The 16,962-nt window shown below is 41.6% G+C and overlaps 1 protein-coding gene across 3 annotated transcripts in view; it reads left to right on the top strand.

Annotated features, from left to right (window-relative positions):
* NPAS2 (neuronal PAS domain protein 2) overlaps nt 1-16,962 on the top strand; it is a 191,571-nt gene that overhangs the window by 97,269 nt on the left and 77,340 nt on the right. For all 3 annotated transcript variants that reach the window (XM_021087167.1, XM_021087169.1, XM_021087168.1), the window contains exon 3: nt 14,145-14,293. In XM_021087167.1, the coding sequence (XP_020942826.1) occupies nt 14,145-14,293 (149 nt within the window). The remainder of the gene's footprint in view (nt 1-14,144; nt 14,294-16,962) is intronic.

Below are 16,962 nucleotides of genomic sequence, written 5' to 3'. Positions count from 1 at the left end.
GCATGCACGTGTGTGTGTACAAGCACACATGTGCACATATGCATGTTTCTGCTCCTTGACACTTGGCCTCGGAATCATGGTCCTTGCCTGCTCTTCCTTGAGTCTCCTTGTGACACCACAAACATGGTCAGCTGCTAGGAACACAGGCTGCTGTGCTGGATCTCACTTAGATCCTAAGCTGCAAGCATAGCCCTCCTCTGGAATTCCAGAACCCCAGGCACCCACACATCCCCCTCACCCCAGCTCCCCTCGCTAAGTCAGCATGAGTGCCCTCGTCTGCCCTCGGGTGGGGAAGTGTGCGAGAGGGGTTTTATTGGTTTGGGTAGAACCCCGTGGTGATTTGCAATGATAGTTTCTATTTGACACATTTTTAATGTTAGCTCACACCAGAGTGATTCGCTCATGCCAGGGGCAGGAGGACTTGCCCAGTTTATTTGTCATCCTCCTTGTTCCCCAAGAACCACCCAGAAATATGTTTTCTTAAGAGTCTGCTGTGGAGTTCTCTGGTGGCTTCGTAGGATAAGGATCCCGTGTTGTCACTGCTATGGCTCAGGTCACTGCTGTGGCGCAGGTTTGATTCTTGGCCCTGGACCTTTCACATGTCACAAGTGTGGCCAAAAAAAAACCCAAAAAACAAAATCAAAAACACAGAGAAAGGGAGTCTGTTGTAACTCTGGTCTAGCTCACCCCTATAATATGCTTTCCTGCAAAAGGCCTTATTTACAGACCCTGCCATTAGCCTTTCAGAATCTGTTCCTACCTTTTGATTCCTGTGAGTCTCTTACATACTCACTGAAAGAAAGCATGAACAGATATATGGGAATTCTGGGTTGGAATAAGATAAAGTCAGCCTCCTCCATCCTTTCCGTCACACTAAGTACATCCATCACACATACATTGGGGCAGAATGCAGGGAACAGCTATTTGAGGACCCTGTAAAGTCAATAGTAGGGGGCAGGATAGGAGGTATCAGAATGGGAGGTACCACTGACCTGGCAGTGAGCTCACCATCTTCTTCCCTCCAGCATTCCCTAGCCTAGACTCAAGGCAGCCCCAAACCCAGAAGCAGGCATGTGTGCCATCAGAGAGAGGACCAGAAGTCCTCTAGGACTACACAAGGAGCACAAAGAGGGTCTCTTGCTTGACTGAGGGAGGAGGACTCTGCCCTTTTTAGTTCTCTTCTCCATTTTCTTGCCATGTAAGCAATCTTTTGATGGTGGCAGCAGCAGTAGCAACAGCAAGTGGTCACAGGAATCCATAGGAATGTCAAAGCGGGAGGGGAACCTGTCTCTCTGAGCAGAGGAGCTCCAGTTCTGAGTGAGTGGGATAAACCCTGTTGCTTTCATCTTCCTCTCCATCTTCCTACTGCATGGCCCTGGATGAAGATGCATCTGTTGGAAATTTGAGGCAGGAAAGAATAAATAAAGAACCCGTTTTCTGAACAGAGGAGCAAAAAGGGAGCGTTGGGAATCAGAAAATACTTGTCGGAGATCTCAGAGAAGGAGGAGCTCAGGAAAGTGACCCTATAAAATGTTGTGAGTTCCTGGGCTCACCACTATGCTGAGGATGCATGGATCTGACCTAAATGTGGACCAGAGATTTTGAGATCTGAACTGCGGGAGAGACCACCACCCAAGGTCCGAGACTGGCCACATCAGACAAATTTAAATAGCACCATAGATTTCTCATCAGAAACCATGAGGGCCTTCTGGTAGTGATAGGATATGTTTTAAATGTTGAAAGAAAAGAACTTTTAGCTGGGAATTCTACATCTGATTAAAATATCCTTCAGGAATGAAGGTAAATGAGGACCTTCTCAAATGAACGAAAACTGAGAAAGCTTCTTATCAGGAGACCTGCTCTGAAAGAATTGCCGAAGGAAGTTTTTTTTTGACGGAAAAATGATACCAGATGGAAACTTGGGATATGAGATCTAAAGGAAGGGTAACAGAAATAGTCAGTATCGGCCTAAATGTAATAGATGGGCTGACATTTGGAAAAAAAGAAAAAAGCCATAATCCTATCTGATTCGGTGTGTCTAGATCTGATTGTGTATTAGATAACCACGGCAGAAAGGGAGGAGGGTAAAGGGAACCATGAGGAGTAAATTTCCACGTGCCACTTGGAACGGTAAAATATTCTAAGTAGCTCTGGAAAGATGTTCTTATATTATAATCCCTAGAGTAATTGCTAAAAAAAAATACAAAGAAATACAGTAAATAAAAATAAAATAGATAAGTTAAACAGGAATAACCCCAAAAGAAGGCAGGAAGGGAGAAACAGGAACAACCCCCCCCCAAAAATGTTGAACAAACAGAAAGTGAAAAAACAGAAAACAGATGGTAAAATGGCATACCTAAATCCAAACATATAAATAATTACATGTATTGGCATGAACATGCCAATTAAAGGACAGAGATCTTCATAATGGATTTTTTTTTTTTTCTTTTTAGGGCCACATACAGGGCATATGGAGGTTCCCAGGCTAGAGGCCAAATCAGAGCTGCAGCTGCCGGCTGCCGCCACAGCCACAGCAACACAGGATTGGAGATGCATCCTCAACCCACACCACACAGCAACACCGGATCCTTACCCCTCTGAGCGAGGCCAGGGGTGGAACCTGCAACCTCATGGTTACTAGTTGGATTCATTTCCGCTGCGCCACAACAGGAACTCTGGATTTTTTTAAATGACATGACTGTTATGCTGTCCACAAGACATTCTCTTCATACATGATGACATAGATAAGTTAAAAATAAAACTATGGAAAATTATATACCACATAAATTGATTAAAAGAAAGTCAGGCTGGCTGAATAAAATGTACTTCATACCAAAGAAAATTATCAGGAATAAAGAGTGACATTGCATAATCCCGAAGAATCAATTCATTAACTATACATAACAATTCTAAAGGTATATACACCTAATAACAGAGCTTCATAATACATAAAGTACAACCTAAAGAACTGTGACAGGTATTTAATATGCCCGTCTCCGTAATAGAACTAGTAGATAGAAATTTAGCAAGGGTATAGAAGAACTGAAAAAGACTATCAGCCAACAAAATCTGCTTGCTATTTGTAGAACACTCCACCCAACGGTAACAGAATCCACATTATTTTCAAGTACATATTGAACATTCACTAATATAAATCAAATCCTGCTTCACAAAACAAATGTAAGAAAGTCTAAATGAACAGAAATCAGAAATCAGAAATCAGCCGGGGAAAAAATACATAGCACTTTTTTCACAATTCATTTCTGAGTAATCCAAGGGTCAAAAAGGAAGTCTCAAAAATATTATAAAATATTTTGGATGTAGCAAAAGTCAAATTATAACATATCATAATAAGTGGGTTGCCTCTAAAGCAGTGCTAAAAGTGAAAGCTATAGCATTATATGCTCATGGTAGAAAAGAGAAAAGGCCTTAAATAAACAACTTAAGTTTCCTCCATAAGATGTTATAAACAAAAGGGCAAAATAAACTCAAAACAAGAAGAGGGAGCTCCTTTCGTGGCTCAGCAGTAATGAACCCAACTAGTAACCATGAGGTAGCAGGTTCAATCCCTGGCCTAGCTAAGTGTGTTAAAGATCCAGCATTGCTGTGAGTTATGGTGTAGGTCACAGATGAGGCTCAGCTCTGGTGTTGCTGTGGCTGTGGTGTAGGCCAGCAGCTGTGGCTCTGATTTCGACTTCTAGCCTAGGAACTTCTGTATGCTGTGGGTGTGGCCCCCCAAAAAAAGACCAAAATAAAACAAGAATGAAAGTTATAAGAGCAGTGAAAACAAAAATAATAAAAGTGAATGAACCCAAAAGATGATTTAAAAAAAATTGATAAAATTGATAAGCCTATTGCATGAATGACAAAAAAAAAAAAAAGACATGAATTACCAATATCAGGAATTTTAAAGAGGAAATATCACTACACACCCTTCAGACATTAAAAGGGCCATACAAGACTTCTATGAACAACTGCATCTGCATGAATTCAACAACTTAGTTGAGAGGAACCAATTGCTTAAAAACCGTAAGCTAGCAATACTTTTACAAGATGAAATAGAAAACCTAAAGTGTCCTACAGCCAATGAGTAAATTGAACTTATAGCTTTATTTTTAATTTTTTTATTATAGTTGATTTACAATATTCTCTCAATTTCTGCTGTCCAGCAAAGTGACCCAGTCATGCATATATATGTATACACTTTCTTTTTCTCATATTATCCTCCATCATGTTGTATCACAAGTGACTAGATAAAGTTCCCTGTGCTATACAGCAGGATCTCCACTAGATTGTATTTGCTTATCCACTTAAAATGCGATAGTTTGCATCTACTAACTCCAAATTCCCAGTCCCTCCCACTCGCTCCCCCTTAGCAACCACAGGTCTGTTCTCCATGTCCATAAGTTTGCTTTTTTTTTCTGTAGATAGATTCATTTGTGCCATATATTAGATTTCAGATACAAGTGATGTCGTATGGCATTTGTCTTTCTCTTTCTGACTTCACTTGGTATGAGAGTCTAGTTCCATCCATGTTGCTGTAAATGGCATTATTTTGTTCTTTTTATGGCTGAGTAGTATTCCATTGTGTATATACACCACATCTTCTTAATCCATTCATCTGTCGATGGACATTTAGGTTGTTTCCTTATCTTGGCTATTGTGAATAGTGCTGCAGTGAACATAGGGATGTATCTTTTTTCAATGAAAGTTTTGTCCAGATATATGCCCAGGAGTGGGATTGCTGGGTCATATGCTAATTCTATATTTAGTTTTTTGAGGTACCTCCATACTGTTTTCCATAGTGGTTGTACCATTTTGCAATGCCACCAACAGCATAGGAGGGTTTCCTTTTCTCCACATCCTCTCCAGAATTTGTTATTTGCAGACTTATTAATGATGGCCATTCTGATAAGCGTGAGGTGGTACCTCATTGTAGTTTTGATTTGCATATCTCTGATAGTTAGTGATGTTGAACATTTTTTCATGTGCACCTGTGTGCTATCTCTATATCTTCTTTGGAGAGATGTCTGTTCAGGTCTTCTGCCCACTTTTCAGTTGGGTTATTGGGTTTTTTTGCTGTTGAGTTGTGTAAGTTGTTCGAATATTTTAGAGATTAAGCCCTTGTCAGTTGCATCATTTGAAACTATTTTCTCCTATGCCGTAGTTTGTCTTTTTGTGTTTTTATGGCTTCCTTTACTGTGCAAAATCTTCTAGGTTTGATTAGGTCCCATTGGTTTATTTTTGTCTTTGTTTCTGTTGCCTTCAAACTGTCCAAAGAAAACATTTATATGGTTGATGTCAGAGAATCAACCTAGGTTACCTATGTTCTCTTCAAGGAGTTTTATGATATGTTGTGTTATGTTTAACTCCATAAGGCATTTTGGGTTTATTTTTGTGCATGGTATGAGGGTGTGTTCTAGTTTCATTGATTTACATGCAGCTGTCCAGTTTTCCCAGCATTACTTGCTAAAGAGACTATCTTTTTCATGTTTTACATTCTTGCCTCCCTTGTCGAAGATTAATTGACTGTGGATGTCTGGGTTTATTTCTGGGTTCTCTATTCTGTTCCATTGGTCTGTGTGTCTGTTTTGTATCACTTCCACACTATCTTGATTACTGTAGCTTCATAATGTTGTCTGAATTCTGGAGGAGTTATGCCTCCTGCTTATTTTTTTTTCCCCCTCAGGATTGCTTTGGTGATTCTGGGTCTTTTATGGTTCCATATAAATTTTTGAATTGTTTGTTCTAGCTGAACCTGTCATTTTAAAATCTTTTGAAAAATAAATCTCCAGACCCAGATGGTTCCACTTATGAATTCTGTCAATCATTCAAAGAAGAAATATCATCAGTTTTGCACAGTCTCCTCCAGAAATTTGAAGAGGAGGAAGTACTTCTCAACTTATTTTGTGAGATCAGCATTACTTCGAAAAAGACAGTACAAGAAAACTATGGACCAGTATTCTTCACGAACATAAATGCTGAAATTCTCCAACCAAACATTAGCAAATCACATCCACCTGTCTATCCAACTATCTGTATATCTATGTATAAAATACATCATGACCGAGTGGAATTTTTTCTAGGGAACATGAAGCTATTCAATATTGAAAACCAATCAGTATAACCCACCACATTTGAAGGCTATGGAAGAAAAACCAAAACCACATGATTTTAACTATTAACTGATGCAGAAAAGGAATCTGACAAAATTCAACTTCTATTTATGATATAAACTCTAAGAAAACTGGAAATAGGAGGGAATTTCCTATTTATGCATTTATATAAAAGGCATAAGGGTATTTATTAAAACCATGCTAATATACTTAAAGGCAGAAGACTGAATGTTTTCTTCCTAAAAATGGTAAACAAGGTAAAGATATCTGCTCTCATGACTCCTATTCAACATCATACTGTGATTTCTAGCCAGAGTAATGAGCCAATAAAAACCAAGGCATATTGATTGGAAAAAAGAAATAACACTTCCCTTATTCACACATGACGTGATTGTCTATATAGAACGTCCCTAGAACATAACCAGAAATATTTAAAAAACCTCCTCTATCTAATAAATGAATCTAGCAGAGTCACAGGATGTAGTGTCAAAACATAAAAATCAATCATCTTTCTATAGGTTAGCAGTGAAAGCTCTTAGAAACTGATATTAAAAATATAATACAGGAATTCCCATTGTGGCTCACGGGGTTAAGAACCAGACTAGTATCCATGAGGATGCAGATTCAATCCCTAGCCTCACTCAGTGGGTTAAAAGATCCAGCATTGCTGCAAGCTGTGGTGTAGGTCGCAGACATGGCTGGGACCTGGCATTGCCGTGGCTGTGGTGTAGGCCAGCAGCTATAGCTCTGATTCAACATTTAGCCTGGGAACCTCTATATGTTGTGGGTGTGGCCCTAAAAAGACAAAAAAACTGTATAATCAATCCCCCCAAGTGCAATACTTAGGTATAAATCTAAGAAAACATATATGAAGTATGTATGTGAAAACTGCAAAATGCTCATAACAAATAAGACTTCAATAAATGGACAGACATTGTGTTTATGGATTGGAAGACTCAACAGAGTAAAGGTATCTGTTTTCCCCAGATTGGCCTTTGCTTTGATTTAGAGCAGTTACAATCAAAATCTAAGCAGCAATTTTTTAGATAAGACAAGTTGCTTGTGAAATGAAATAGAAAAGACATAGGCACTAGGATGGTCAAAATAATTTTGAAAAAGAAGAATAAAGTTGGAAGAATCACATTTTTAATTTTAAGACTTACTATAAAACTACAGTGGATGTCCCGTCATGGTGCAGCGAAACAAAACCAACTAGGAACCATGAGGTTGTGGGTTTGATCCCTGGCCTCGCTTAGTGGGTTAAGGATCCGGCATTGCCGTGGGCTGTGGTGTAGGTTGCAGATGTGCCTCAGATCTGGCATTGTGGTGGCTCGGGTGTAGGCTGGTGGCTACAGCTCCAATTAGACACCTAGCCTGGGAACCTCCATATGCCACGGGTGCGGCCCTAAAAAAGGACAAAAGACGAAAAAAAAAAAAAAAAAACTACAGTAATCAAAACTGTGGTATTGGTGAAAAGAAAACTCCATAGATACGCGGAACAGAATAGAAAATAGAGAACCCAGAAAATGAATCACATAAATTGGGCCAATTGATTTTTTACAAACGTGCAAAGGTAATTGAGTGTAGAAATGTCTTTTCCAAAAGGTGGAGCTAGAAAAATTGGACAACCACATGCAAACAAATAAACTTTAGCCTTACACTGTTTTAAAAAAATAACTCAAAATGGGTCATAAATCTAAATGTAAAGTTGTGTAAAACTCTTAGAAGAAAACACAAGAGAAAATCTTCATGGCCTGAGGGTAGGCAAAGGGTTCCTAGATCTGACATCAAAGCATAATCCATAAAAGGAAAAAAAAGCATGGTTAACTTGAGCTTCATCAAAATTAAAAACTTTTACTCTGTGATAAAAAGACACTATTAAGAGAATGAAAAGGCAAGCTGCCAAAATAATAACAGTCACATATCTAACAGAGGGCTTGTATCAGAACATATAATGAACTCTCAACTCAATAGTAAGGAAACAAACAACCCAATTTAAATATGGCAGAAGACATAAACGGATGCTTCACCAAAGAGGATATACAGATGGCAAAAAGTACATGAAAAGATGTTCAGCATCATTAGCCATTGGAAAAATGCACATGAAAGCCCAATGAGATAGTACTGAACATCTCTTAGATGAGCTTAAAGAAAAAGACCTGACAATACCAACTCCCCTGGAGGATGTGGAACATCTGGATCACTCCTGCGTTGCTAGCAAGTGGTAAAATGGTACAGCCACTTTGGAAAACAGTTTGATGATTTCTTAGAAAATTAAACATACACTTTCCATATGATCCAGCCATCCTACCCCGGGGTTACTTACTTCAGAGAGCTGACAACTTAAGTTCACCCAGAAACCGATACACAGATATTTACGGCAGCTCTATTCGTCACAACCCCAAATGGAAAACAACCCGAATTTCCTTCAGCAGGTGAATGGATAAACCAACTGTTACATCCATGCAATAGAAAGCTACTCAGCGATAAGGGGAAGGTATTTGTAGATGCAGCAACTTGGAGGAACCTCAAAGGCAGCACACTAGGTAGAAGCCCGCTCAAAAGGTTACGTGCTATATGGTTATATTTATAGCACATTCTTGAAAGGAGAACAAAGTGATGGAGAGGAGAATAGGCGTTTCCAGGGGTTACAGATGTGGAGAGAATGAGGGACCTGGGAGGAGGCTGGTCTGCCTCTTTGCTATGGTGATGGTTATTTGAATCTATGTGCCCTAAAATTTGTAGAACCGCACCTAAAAGATAAAAGCCAAGTTTACTTTATGTTCATTTTAAGAGTTAAAAAAACATTGCCAAGATCAGAGAAGGGATTGTGGCGATTTCGGCTTTGACTCTTCACCCTTCTATCTGGAACACATACATGCCATTTTTAACCTCCGTTTCCTTGGCCAAGATAAGTCCAAAGGCCTTAAGTTGCAGGAGGCAGGGAAATGCAACCCTGCTCTGTCAAAAAGAAACCAACGACCGACCACAGGTGACCCCAGCAGTGGGAAAGGCTGCTTCTTGCAGGAGCTGGAGCTGAGATTGCTCCTGAATACCTGGACTGTCATCCTGTTAGCATGCAACACCATTTTTTCTGCAGTGTGTTTAGTTTCTGCTGTAAGTTCAAGCAGCTAGAATTTGTCACCCTCAGTTCATGTTCCCAGAACATGTAAGTAGCTCCACACAGATCCAGTCATGGTGGTTCTGGAGGATCTATAGAAGGAGGCAGGAGAGTACAGTGCTTCACAGTGTGGGCACCTGAGCCAGCTGGCTCCACCACTTCTTAATTCTGCAACATCAGTGAATTATATAACCTCTCAGTGCCTCAGCTTCACCTGTGAGGTGGGAATGATAACAGTACCTACCTTAAAGGGCCATTGTGAAGATTAAAGGAATGAATACATGCAAAGCACTTAAAATAGCGCTATTACATAGTAAGTGCCCAGCAAGTGCTACCAGTGTAACCACTGTCCCATGAGGGACACCAAAAAAGATAGCCTGGGGTTCTTGGAGCCCAGCATTCCAAATCAAAGGGTGAGACTTATATCAAAGTATATTTAAAATACAACCCTTCCTTTCTCCTTCGACCTCCTCTCTTCCTCTCTTTCTCTTAAACTCAATAAAAAGAAGACAGACAACACAATAGAAAAATGAGCAGAAGATTTGAACAGACATTTCACAAAAGAAGATATACGAGGAGTTCCCATCGTGGCTTAGCGGAAACGAATCTGACTAGTATCCATGATGCAGGTTCAGACCCCAGCCTTGCTCAGTGGGTTAAGGATCCGGCATTGCCATGAGCTGTGGTGTAGGTCGCAGATGTGGCTCAGATCTGGTGTTGCTGTGGCTGTGATGCAGGCCAGCATCTACAGCTCTGATTGGACCCCTAGCCTGGGAACCACCATATGCTGTGATGCAGATCAGCAGCTACAGCTCTGATTGGACCCCTAGCCTGGGAACCTCCATATGCCACAGTTGTGGCCCTAAAAAGACACACACACACACACACACACACACAAAGAAGATATACAGAAGAGCATTAACCATGTGAAAGATGCTTGACATCACTAGCCATCAGAAAAAATGCCAATTAAAACTGCAAGGAGTTGAAACCACCATGGCCAAAGTCAAAAAAAGGCTGACAATGCCAAGTGTTGGCAAGGACATGGAGCAACAGGAACTGTCATACATTGCAGGTAGAAATGCAAAAACAGGACAGCTGCTTTGTATGACTGTCTGGTAGTTATCTTTCTCGGTTAAAACATATGCTTATCATATGACCCAGCAATTTCATATGTACGTATTTACCCAGGAGAAATGTACACCTGGGTCTACACAAAAACGTGGAAATGAATATAAAAGCAGCAGCATCCTTTTTTTTTAACTTAAAAATTTTTTTTTATAAATTCCTAAAGGTTGCTTTCCATGTACAGTTACTACAAGGTATTGGCTGTATTCCCCAGGTTGTACAAACAGAGCGGCATTATTCTTAAAACCCCCAAACTGGAAACAACCTAATGGAATACTAGTCAGCTGTTAAAAGGAATGAAATATTAAAATATGCAAAAATATGAATGAATCACAAAAACTTTATGCTCAATGAAGGTCAGAGACTCTGTGTTGTCTGATTTCATTTATACAAAATTCTAGAAAAGGCAAAACTACAGTGACAGCAGATGAGTGGTTTCCCAGGGCTGTGGCCCTGGGGAGATCAATAGCAAAGATGCAGGAGAAAACCTTTCAGGATGAAGGAACTGTTTTACCTCTGAGTTTTGGTGGTGGTTCCACAATTACCAACATTCATCGAACTACACACATAAAATGGGTGGGTTTTATTGAGCATAAATAATGCCTTCAAGGAAAAAACAAACCTGAAGTCTGTTTGTTTCAACCTGTTTTCCCAGTGCCTTACACGTAGTGGTCCTGGAGCCTGGTGAGCAAACCTCCTCATTGGAAATAAGGTCTCATTCAAGGCTTCTTTTTTTTTTTTTTTTTCCTCTCTATTGCCTCTGAGCTGTGGCTCCGGCTGACACTGACCGATTTCCAGCCGGCACCATAGTGAGTCCCGGGCGGAGGCTGACAGAAACAAGCTTGTGTTCCTGTCACTAATGATATAAGCCTTCATCATCGTCTCTGCCAGGCTGTGTTCGCTGTCATCACATCCATTGAAGAAAAGAACAGAGTCATAATGAGCTGGGTGTTATCGGTTCACAAATAATTTATAATGGGCAAACTAGGACAGGAATGGAGCTTTTTTGGGGCTAAGGAGGTTGCATGTCACTCTTCAAATCTAGGCCAAAAAATTATTTATAATGCATAGATAGTCTCTTGCAACGTTAAAAAGATGACTTTCTTCACTTCCCTGTGTTTGAACACTGCTTTTTACCCTGGACTCGCCAAAAGGCACCTTGGCATCTTACTGCTACACCTGCAGTCCATCTGTGATGGTGAGACAGCAGATGTGAGGATAGTTACTCGGCTCCAGATAAGGCTGTTGCAGAAAGTCCTTGAGAGTTTTGGGTCCTCCCCAGAATCCAGGGAGAGGTAGGAGGGAGGGAAGAGTTAGAAAAAGGAAAAGACCCTGGGGTAAGAATGGCAGCCATGAACTTTGAGTGATCCTTGAAGAATGGCTTCAAGTGTTAGTGAGGAAGCAGCCCACACTGAGATGCAATCAGCAAATGGTGGCTTGTGAATGGGTGGGTTGAAATAAAGACAGGTTGGAGTTCCCGCTGTGGCACAGAGGGTCAATGACCTGGATTGTCTCCATGGTCTTGCTGCTTCCACCCCCGACCCGGCACAGTGGGTTAAGGATCTGGTGCTCAGCTGTGGCGTAGGTTGTAATCCCTGGCCTGGCAACTTCCATGTGCTGTGGGTACAGCCAAAAAAGCAAAAAAAAAAAAAAAAAAAGAAGTTGTATGTAATTAAGTAGCAATAACAGAATGCTTATGGCCATCCTGGGGCCAGGAAAAGGATGTTTGGGATGTGTGCCTGTGTTTCCAAGAGCTGGCTGGGGAGCAGAACGTGTATGGATTATGACACCTGGGGGGTATGGGTACCTACTCCAAGGGAGATGAATCCCTCTGAGGGGAACCCGCCAAGTTGTCACAAGCCATCAGCATCCTGTCCTGACCATATATTGGCCAGTGGCCTCCTGGTGGGTGAGTAGCTGTCCTGGGCACCTGGTTCCCAGGCCCCAGGGTGTCAGGACCAGCAGATAGAGCAAGTGTGATGGATCCCACAGCTGGGAGGACTTTCTGGAACAAGTCCATCTGGGGTGAAGTGGGGAGGGGTGGCTCAGCATCCCCAGCCTTTGGCCAGCTTTGCCTAAGCTGGCTGTGGAGGAGGGGCTGGGCCTGTGGAGCTGAAAGCCAGCTCCTGCCCTGTGGTGTGTCACTCAGGACCATGGCCTCTGGGCCGCCTGCTTCCCAGCCTTCCTCAGGGGGAGGGGCCTCCTTGTCCAGGTGAGCAGCCCCTGTAACCACACTTACCTAGCCAAGTTCCCGGGATCCTCAGGTGCCTCAGAGCCTCAACATCTCAGGGAGATCCCCTCCCCCAAACTGAGCAGCTCCACTTGGATCTCGTCTGTGGGCATGAGGTTTAGTGTGTCGTTTTAAAAAATAAACTTTTTTTTTTTTTTTTGCCTTTTCTAGGGCCGCTTCCACAGCACATGGAGGTTCCCAGGCTAGGGGGTCTAATTGGAGCTGTAGCTGTGGGCCTCTGCCACAACCACAGGAAGGCGAGATCCGAGCCGCGTCTGCCACCTACACCACAGCTCACGGCAACACTGGATCCTTAACCCACTGAGCAAGGCCAGGGATCAAACCCACAACCTCATGGTTCCTAGTCGGATTCGTTAACCACTGAGCCACGACAGGAACTGACACAACATTGTATATCAACTCTGGTTTTAAGAAGCCTGAAATAAACTGCTTTTAGAGCAATTTTAAGTTCACAGTAAAATTGGGTGGAAGGTACAGAGATTTTCCATTTGCCGTGTGCTTATACATATAAGCCTCCTATATCAACATGTCACCCCCCCACACACACACACAGTGGCACATTTGCTGCAACTGATGAACCTACAGTGACACATCATTAGCCCCCAAAGCCCATATTCCCCTTTAGGGTTCACTGTCAGGGGTGTCCATTCTCTGGGGTGGAGCAGGTGCATGCCCCACGTCCACATGGGAGCATCATACAGCGGTTTCACAGCCCTGAAATACTCTGTGCTCCAGTGTTCATCTCTCCCCATCTCAACCCCTGGCAGCCACTGACTTTTTTACCTTCTCCATGGTTTTGTCTTTTCCAGAATGTCATAGAGCCGGAGTCCTAGACCATGGAGCCTTTTCACATTGGCTCTTTCCCTTAGTAATATGCATTTGTTTCCTCCTTCCTTTTTTTAAAAGGGCTCCGCCACATGTAGCAGCTTGACGGTCATGTGGGTTCCTGCCGCATTGGCTCAGGACCATTTGTGGCCTGGAGGTGGTTTTGTGGGGTGTGTCTGGACTTCCCAACAGGCTGACAGGCCCTGGGGTAGTAGCCAGACATACACCCTGGGTGGCACTGGCTCTCTGCTGGACACTCCCGCCCCTGGCTTTGCCCTCGTGACTTGGCCCTAGCGGCTGGGGGCTCTGGCGTGGAGGGCAAGCAGTAAGAGTAAACCTCTGGGCTGTTTATCTTAGCAAACAAGAGGGTCTTTTGCTCTCCGAAGGTTAGAACTCTCTGGAGTCAGTGAACAAGCCAAGCCATGGACCTGATCTATAAGCTTTTTGCATCTGTGTCAGGATTGAACTATGAATACCATCTCTCCTTGTGGCCAAGAGTCTAGCATAATGTTAACCTGTCCCCATCGATCAGCTTGGAAACGTGGCCAAGGCTCCTTTCCCTGAAAAGTTTTGATAAGAAGATCCCAACAGAACACACTCTGACTGAAAGTACCGCCATTCCATAATAAAGCCTTTAGGAAGTGGAATGTTCCAGTAACTGTGCCTTTTTTAAAATTTTTATTTTATTTTTATTTTTAAACAGAGCTTCTCGAAACAAGTCTGAGAAGAAGCGTCGGGACCAGTTCAATGTTCTTATCAAAGAGCTCAGCTCCATGCTCCCTGGCAACACGCGGAAAATGGACAAAACCACCGTGCTGGAAAAGGTCATTGGATTTCTGCAGAAACACAATGGTAAAAGTTACACTTCACTCTGCTTTTCTTTTTTTTTTTTTTTCCCTCTCATTTTTTACATTTTTTTTGAAAGTATAGTTGATTTACAATGTTGTGTCGATTTCTGCTGTGTAACATAGTGACCCATTCATACCTAGACATGTGTTACTTTTCTCATATGATCTTCCATCATGGTGCATCCCAAGAGATTGGACACAGTTCCCCATGCCGTACAGCAGGACCTCAATGCTTATCCATTCTAAATGTAATAGTTTGCATCTATTAACCCCAAATTCCCAGTCCTTTCCAATACCCCCCCCCTTTTATTCCACTCCTGGTTGTTCATTTGCTATGACTCCATCAAGTTGGTCTTCCTGCTTGGTTCTTGCTACCCAGCAAAGCCCACACAGTTTCCTCTTTCCAAGAAATTCTGCCCTCTCTAAAATCCCATCTCCATAACTGCATTGCTGTGGCTCTGGCGTAGGCCAGTGGCTGCAGCTCCGATTGGACGCCTAGCCTGGGAACCTCCATATGCTGTGGGAGTGGCCCTGGAAAAGGCAAAAAGACAAAAAATAAAATAAAATAAAATAAAATAATAAAATCCCATCTCCAGCAGGTTTGAGACAGGACACTCACCTGTGTCACATTGCTTTATCAGCCAGCGAGGGAATCCAGAGCAGACTCATTGGTAACACCCGCCCAAGTAGGGTGGCTAATATTAACAGTGGGAGCATCTTGATTAAAAAGGTCAGGACAAGCCTTTCCATTCAGCCTTGCAGAGGTGTGATGCCCAGTATTCATTTTTCACTGGATCAGACTGTACCAGTTTCTCCATCCGTCTCTGCCACCTCCCCTAAATGCTTTGCCCTTCTGAGCTACGCCATGGGGGAAAAAAATCAAACATAATTAATTTACTTAGTGGCAAATCCATTTTTTAATTGGGATTAACTCATATACCATAAAATTTACTACTTCATAGTTCTGTGGCTCATTTACAGGGTTGTGCAACCATCAACACTGTCTACTTTTATCATTCCAAGAAGAAACTCTGTACGCATTAGCAATCACTTCCCATTTGCACCCTCCCTCCAAATCCTGGCAACCACTAATCTGTTTGCTGTCTGTAGATTTCCCAATTCTGGGTCTCTCATACCAATGGAATCATGCAACATGTGGTCTTTTGTTTCTGGCTTCTCTCACTTAGCATCCCTGTTTTAGCAAGTATCTAGATTCCATTTCATTTTATGACCCAATGATATTCTATTGGATATACCACTTCTTTTATCTATTTACCAGTTGATAGATATTTGGGCATTTTCATTTTTTGGCTATTAAGCAGTGCTGCTGTGAACATTCACATACAAGTTTTTGAGTGGATATATGTTTACAGTTCTCTTGAGTATTTACATAGAAGTGGAATTGCTGGGTCAAGTGGTAACTCTGTGTTTAAATGTTTGAGGAACTGCCGTACTGTTCCATAGTACTTTCACCATTTTATGTTCTCAGCAGTAATGTGTGAAGATTCCAATTTTTCCATATCCTCATACACACTTATTATTGTCTGTGTGTGTGTGTGTTTGTGTCTGTGTGTATATTATAACTTTCTTTGTTGGCAACAAGTGATATCACGTAGTTTTGATTTGCATTTCCATACTGTCTAATGATGTTGAGCATTTTCATGGGCTTATTGGCCATTTGTATATCTTTTTTAGAGCATGTCTATTCAAATTCTTTGCACATTTTTAATTTCATTATTTGTTTTTGCTCTTGCATTTTAAGAGCTTCATACATTTTTGATACTAGACCCTTATCAAATATATAATTTGTAAATATATTCCCCATTCTGTGAGTTGTCTTTTCACTTTCTTCTTGATGTCCTTTAATACACAAAAATTTCATGTGTGATGAAATTCATTTTATCTTTCTTCTGGTGGTGATGGCTTCTTATGCTTTAGGTATCATATCTGTGAATGTATTGTCTATGAAGGTCATGAAGATTTATATATGTATTTTCTTCTGAGAGTTTTATCATTTTAAGCTATAATTTAAGTGTTTTTAGATATAAGCTGTAGGTTAAACATTTAAGTATTTGACCCATTTTGAGTTAATGTTTTGTATATGGAGTGAGGTAAGGGGTCAAAATTTTATTTATTTATTTATTTATTTAGGGCTTTCGTCCTTTTAGGGCCGCACATGTGGCATATGGAGGTTCCAGGCTAGGGGTCTAATTGGAGCTGTTGCTGCCGATCTACACCACAGCCACAGCAATGCCAGATCTGAGCCGTGTCTGTGACCTATACCATAGCTCATGGCAATGCCGGATCCTTTACCCACTGAGCAAGGCCAGGGATCTAACCCGCATCCTCATGGTTCCTATTTGGATTCATTTCTGCTGCGCCATGACGGGAACAAAGTTTCATCCTTTTATACATGAATGTCCAGTTATCCCAGGACTCTGCTCTTTCTTTAAACTTTTCAATGCTTTACAAAGTATTATAACACACATGCAAAAAATACACAAATCATAACTGTACAGTCGAATTAGTTTTCACCAGGTAAATACAGCCAGGAACCAACACTGAGATCAAGAAATAGAAGCTTCCCCAATATTTGTTCTTTCCTATTTACCTCTGCTTTTCCCAAAGGTTAACTCTGAGTTCCAATAAAATTGGTTTTGTTTGTTGGAACCT

The sequence above is a fragment of the Sus scrofa genome, chromosome 3 (assembly GCF_000003025.6).
Source record: "Sus scrofa isolate TJ Tabasco breed Duroc chromosome 3, Sscrofa11.1, whole genome shotgun sequence".
Classification (NCBI taxonomy): domain Eukaryota; kingdom Metazoa; phylum Chordata; class Mammalia; order Artiodactyla; family Suidae; genus Sus; species Sus scrofa.
This window is presented reverse-complemented; position numbering and strand designations above follow the sequence as displayed.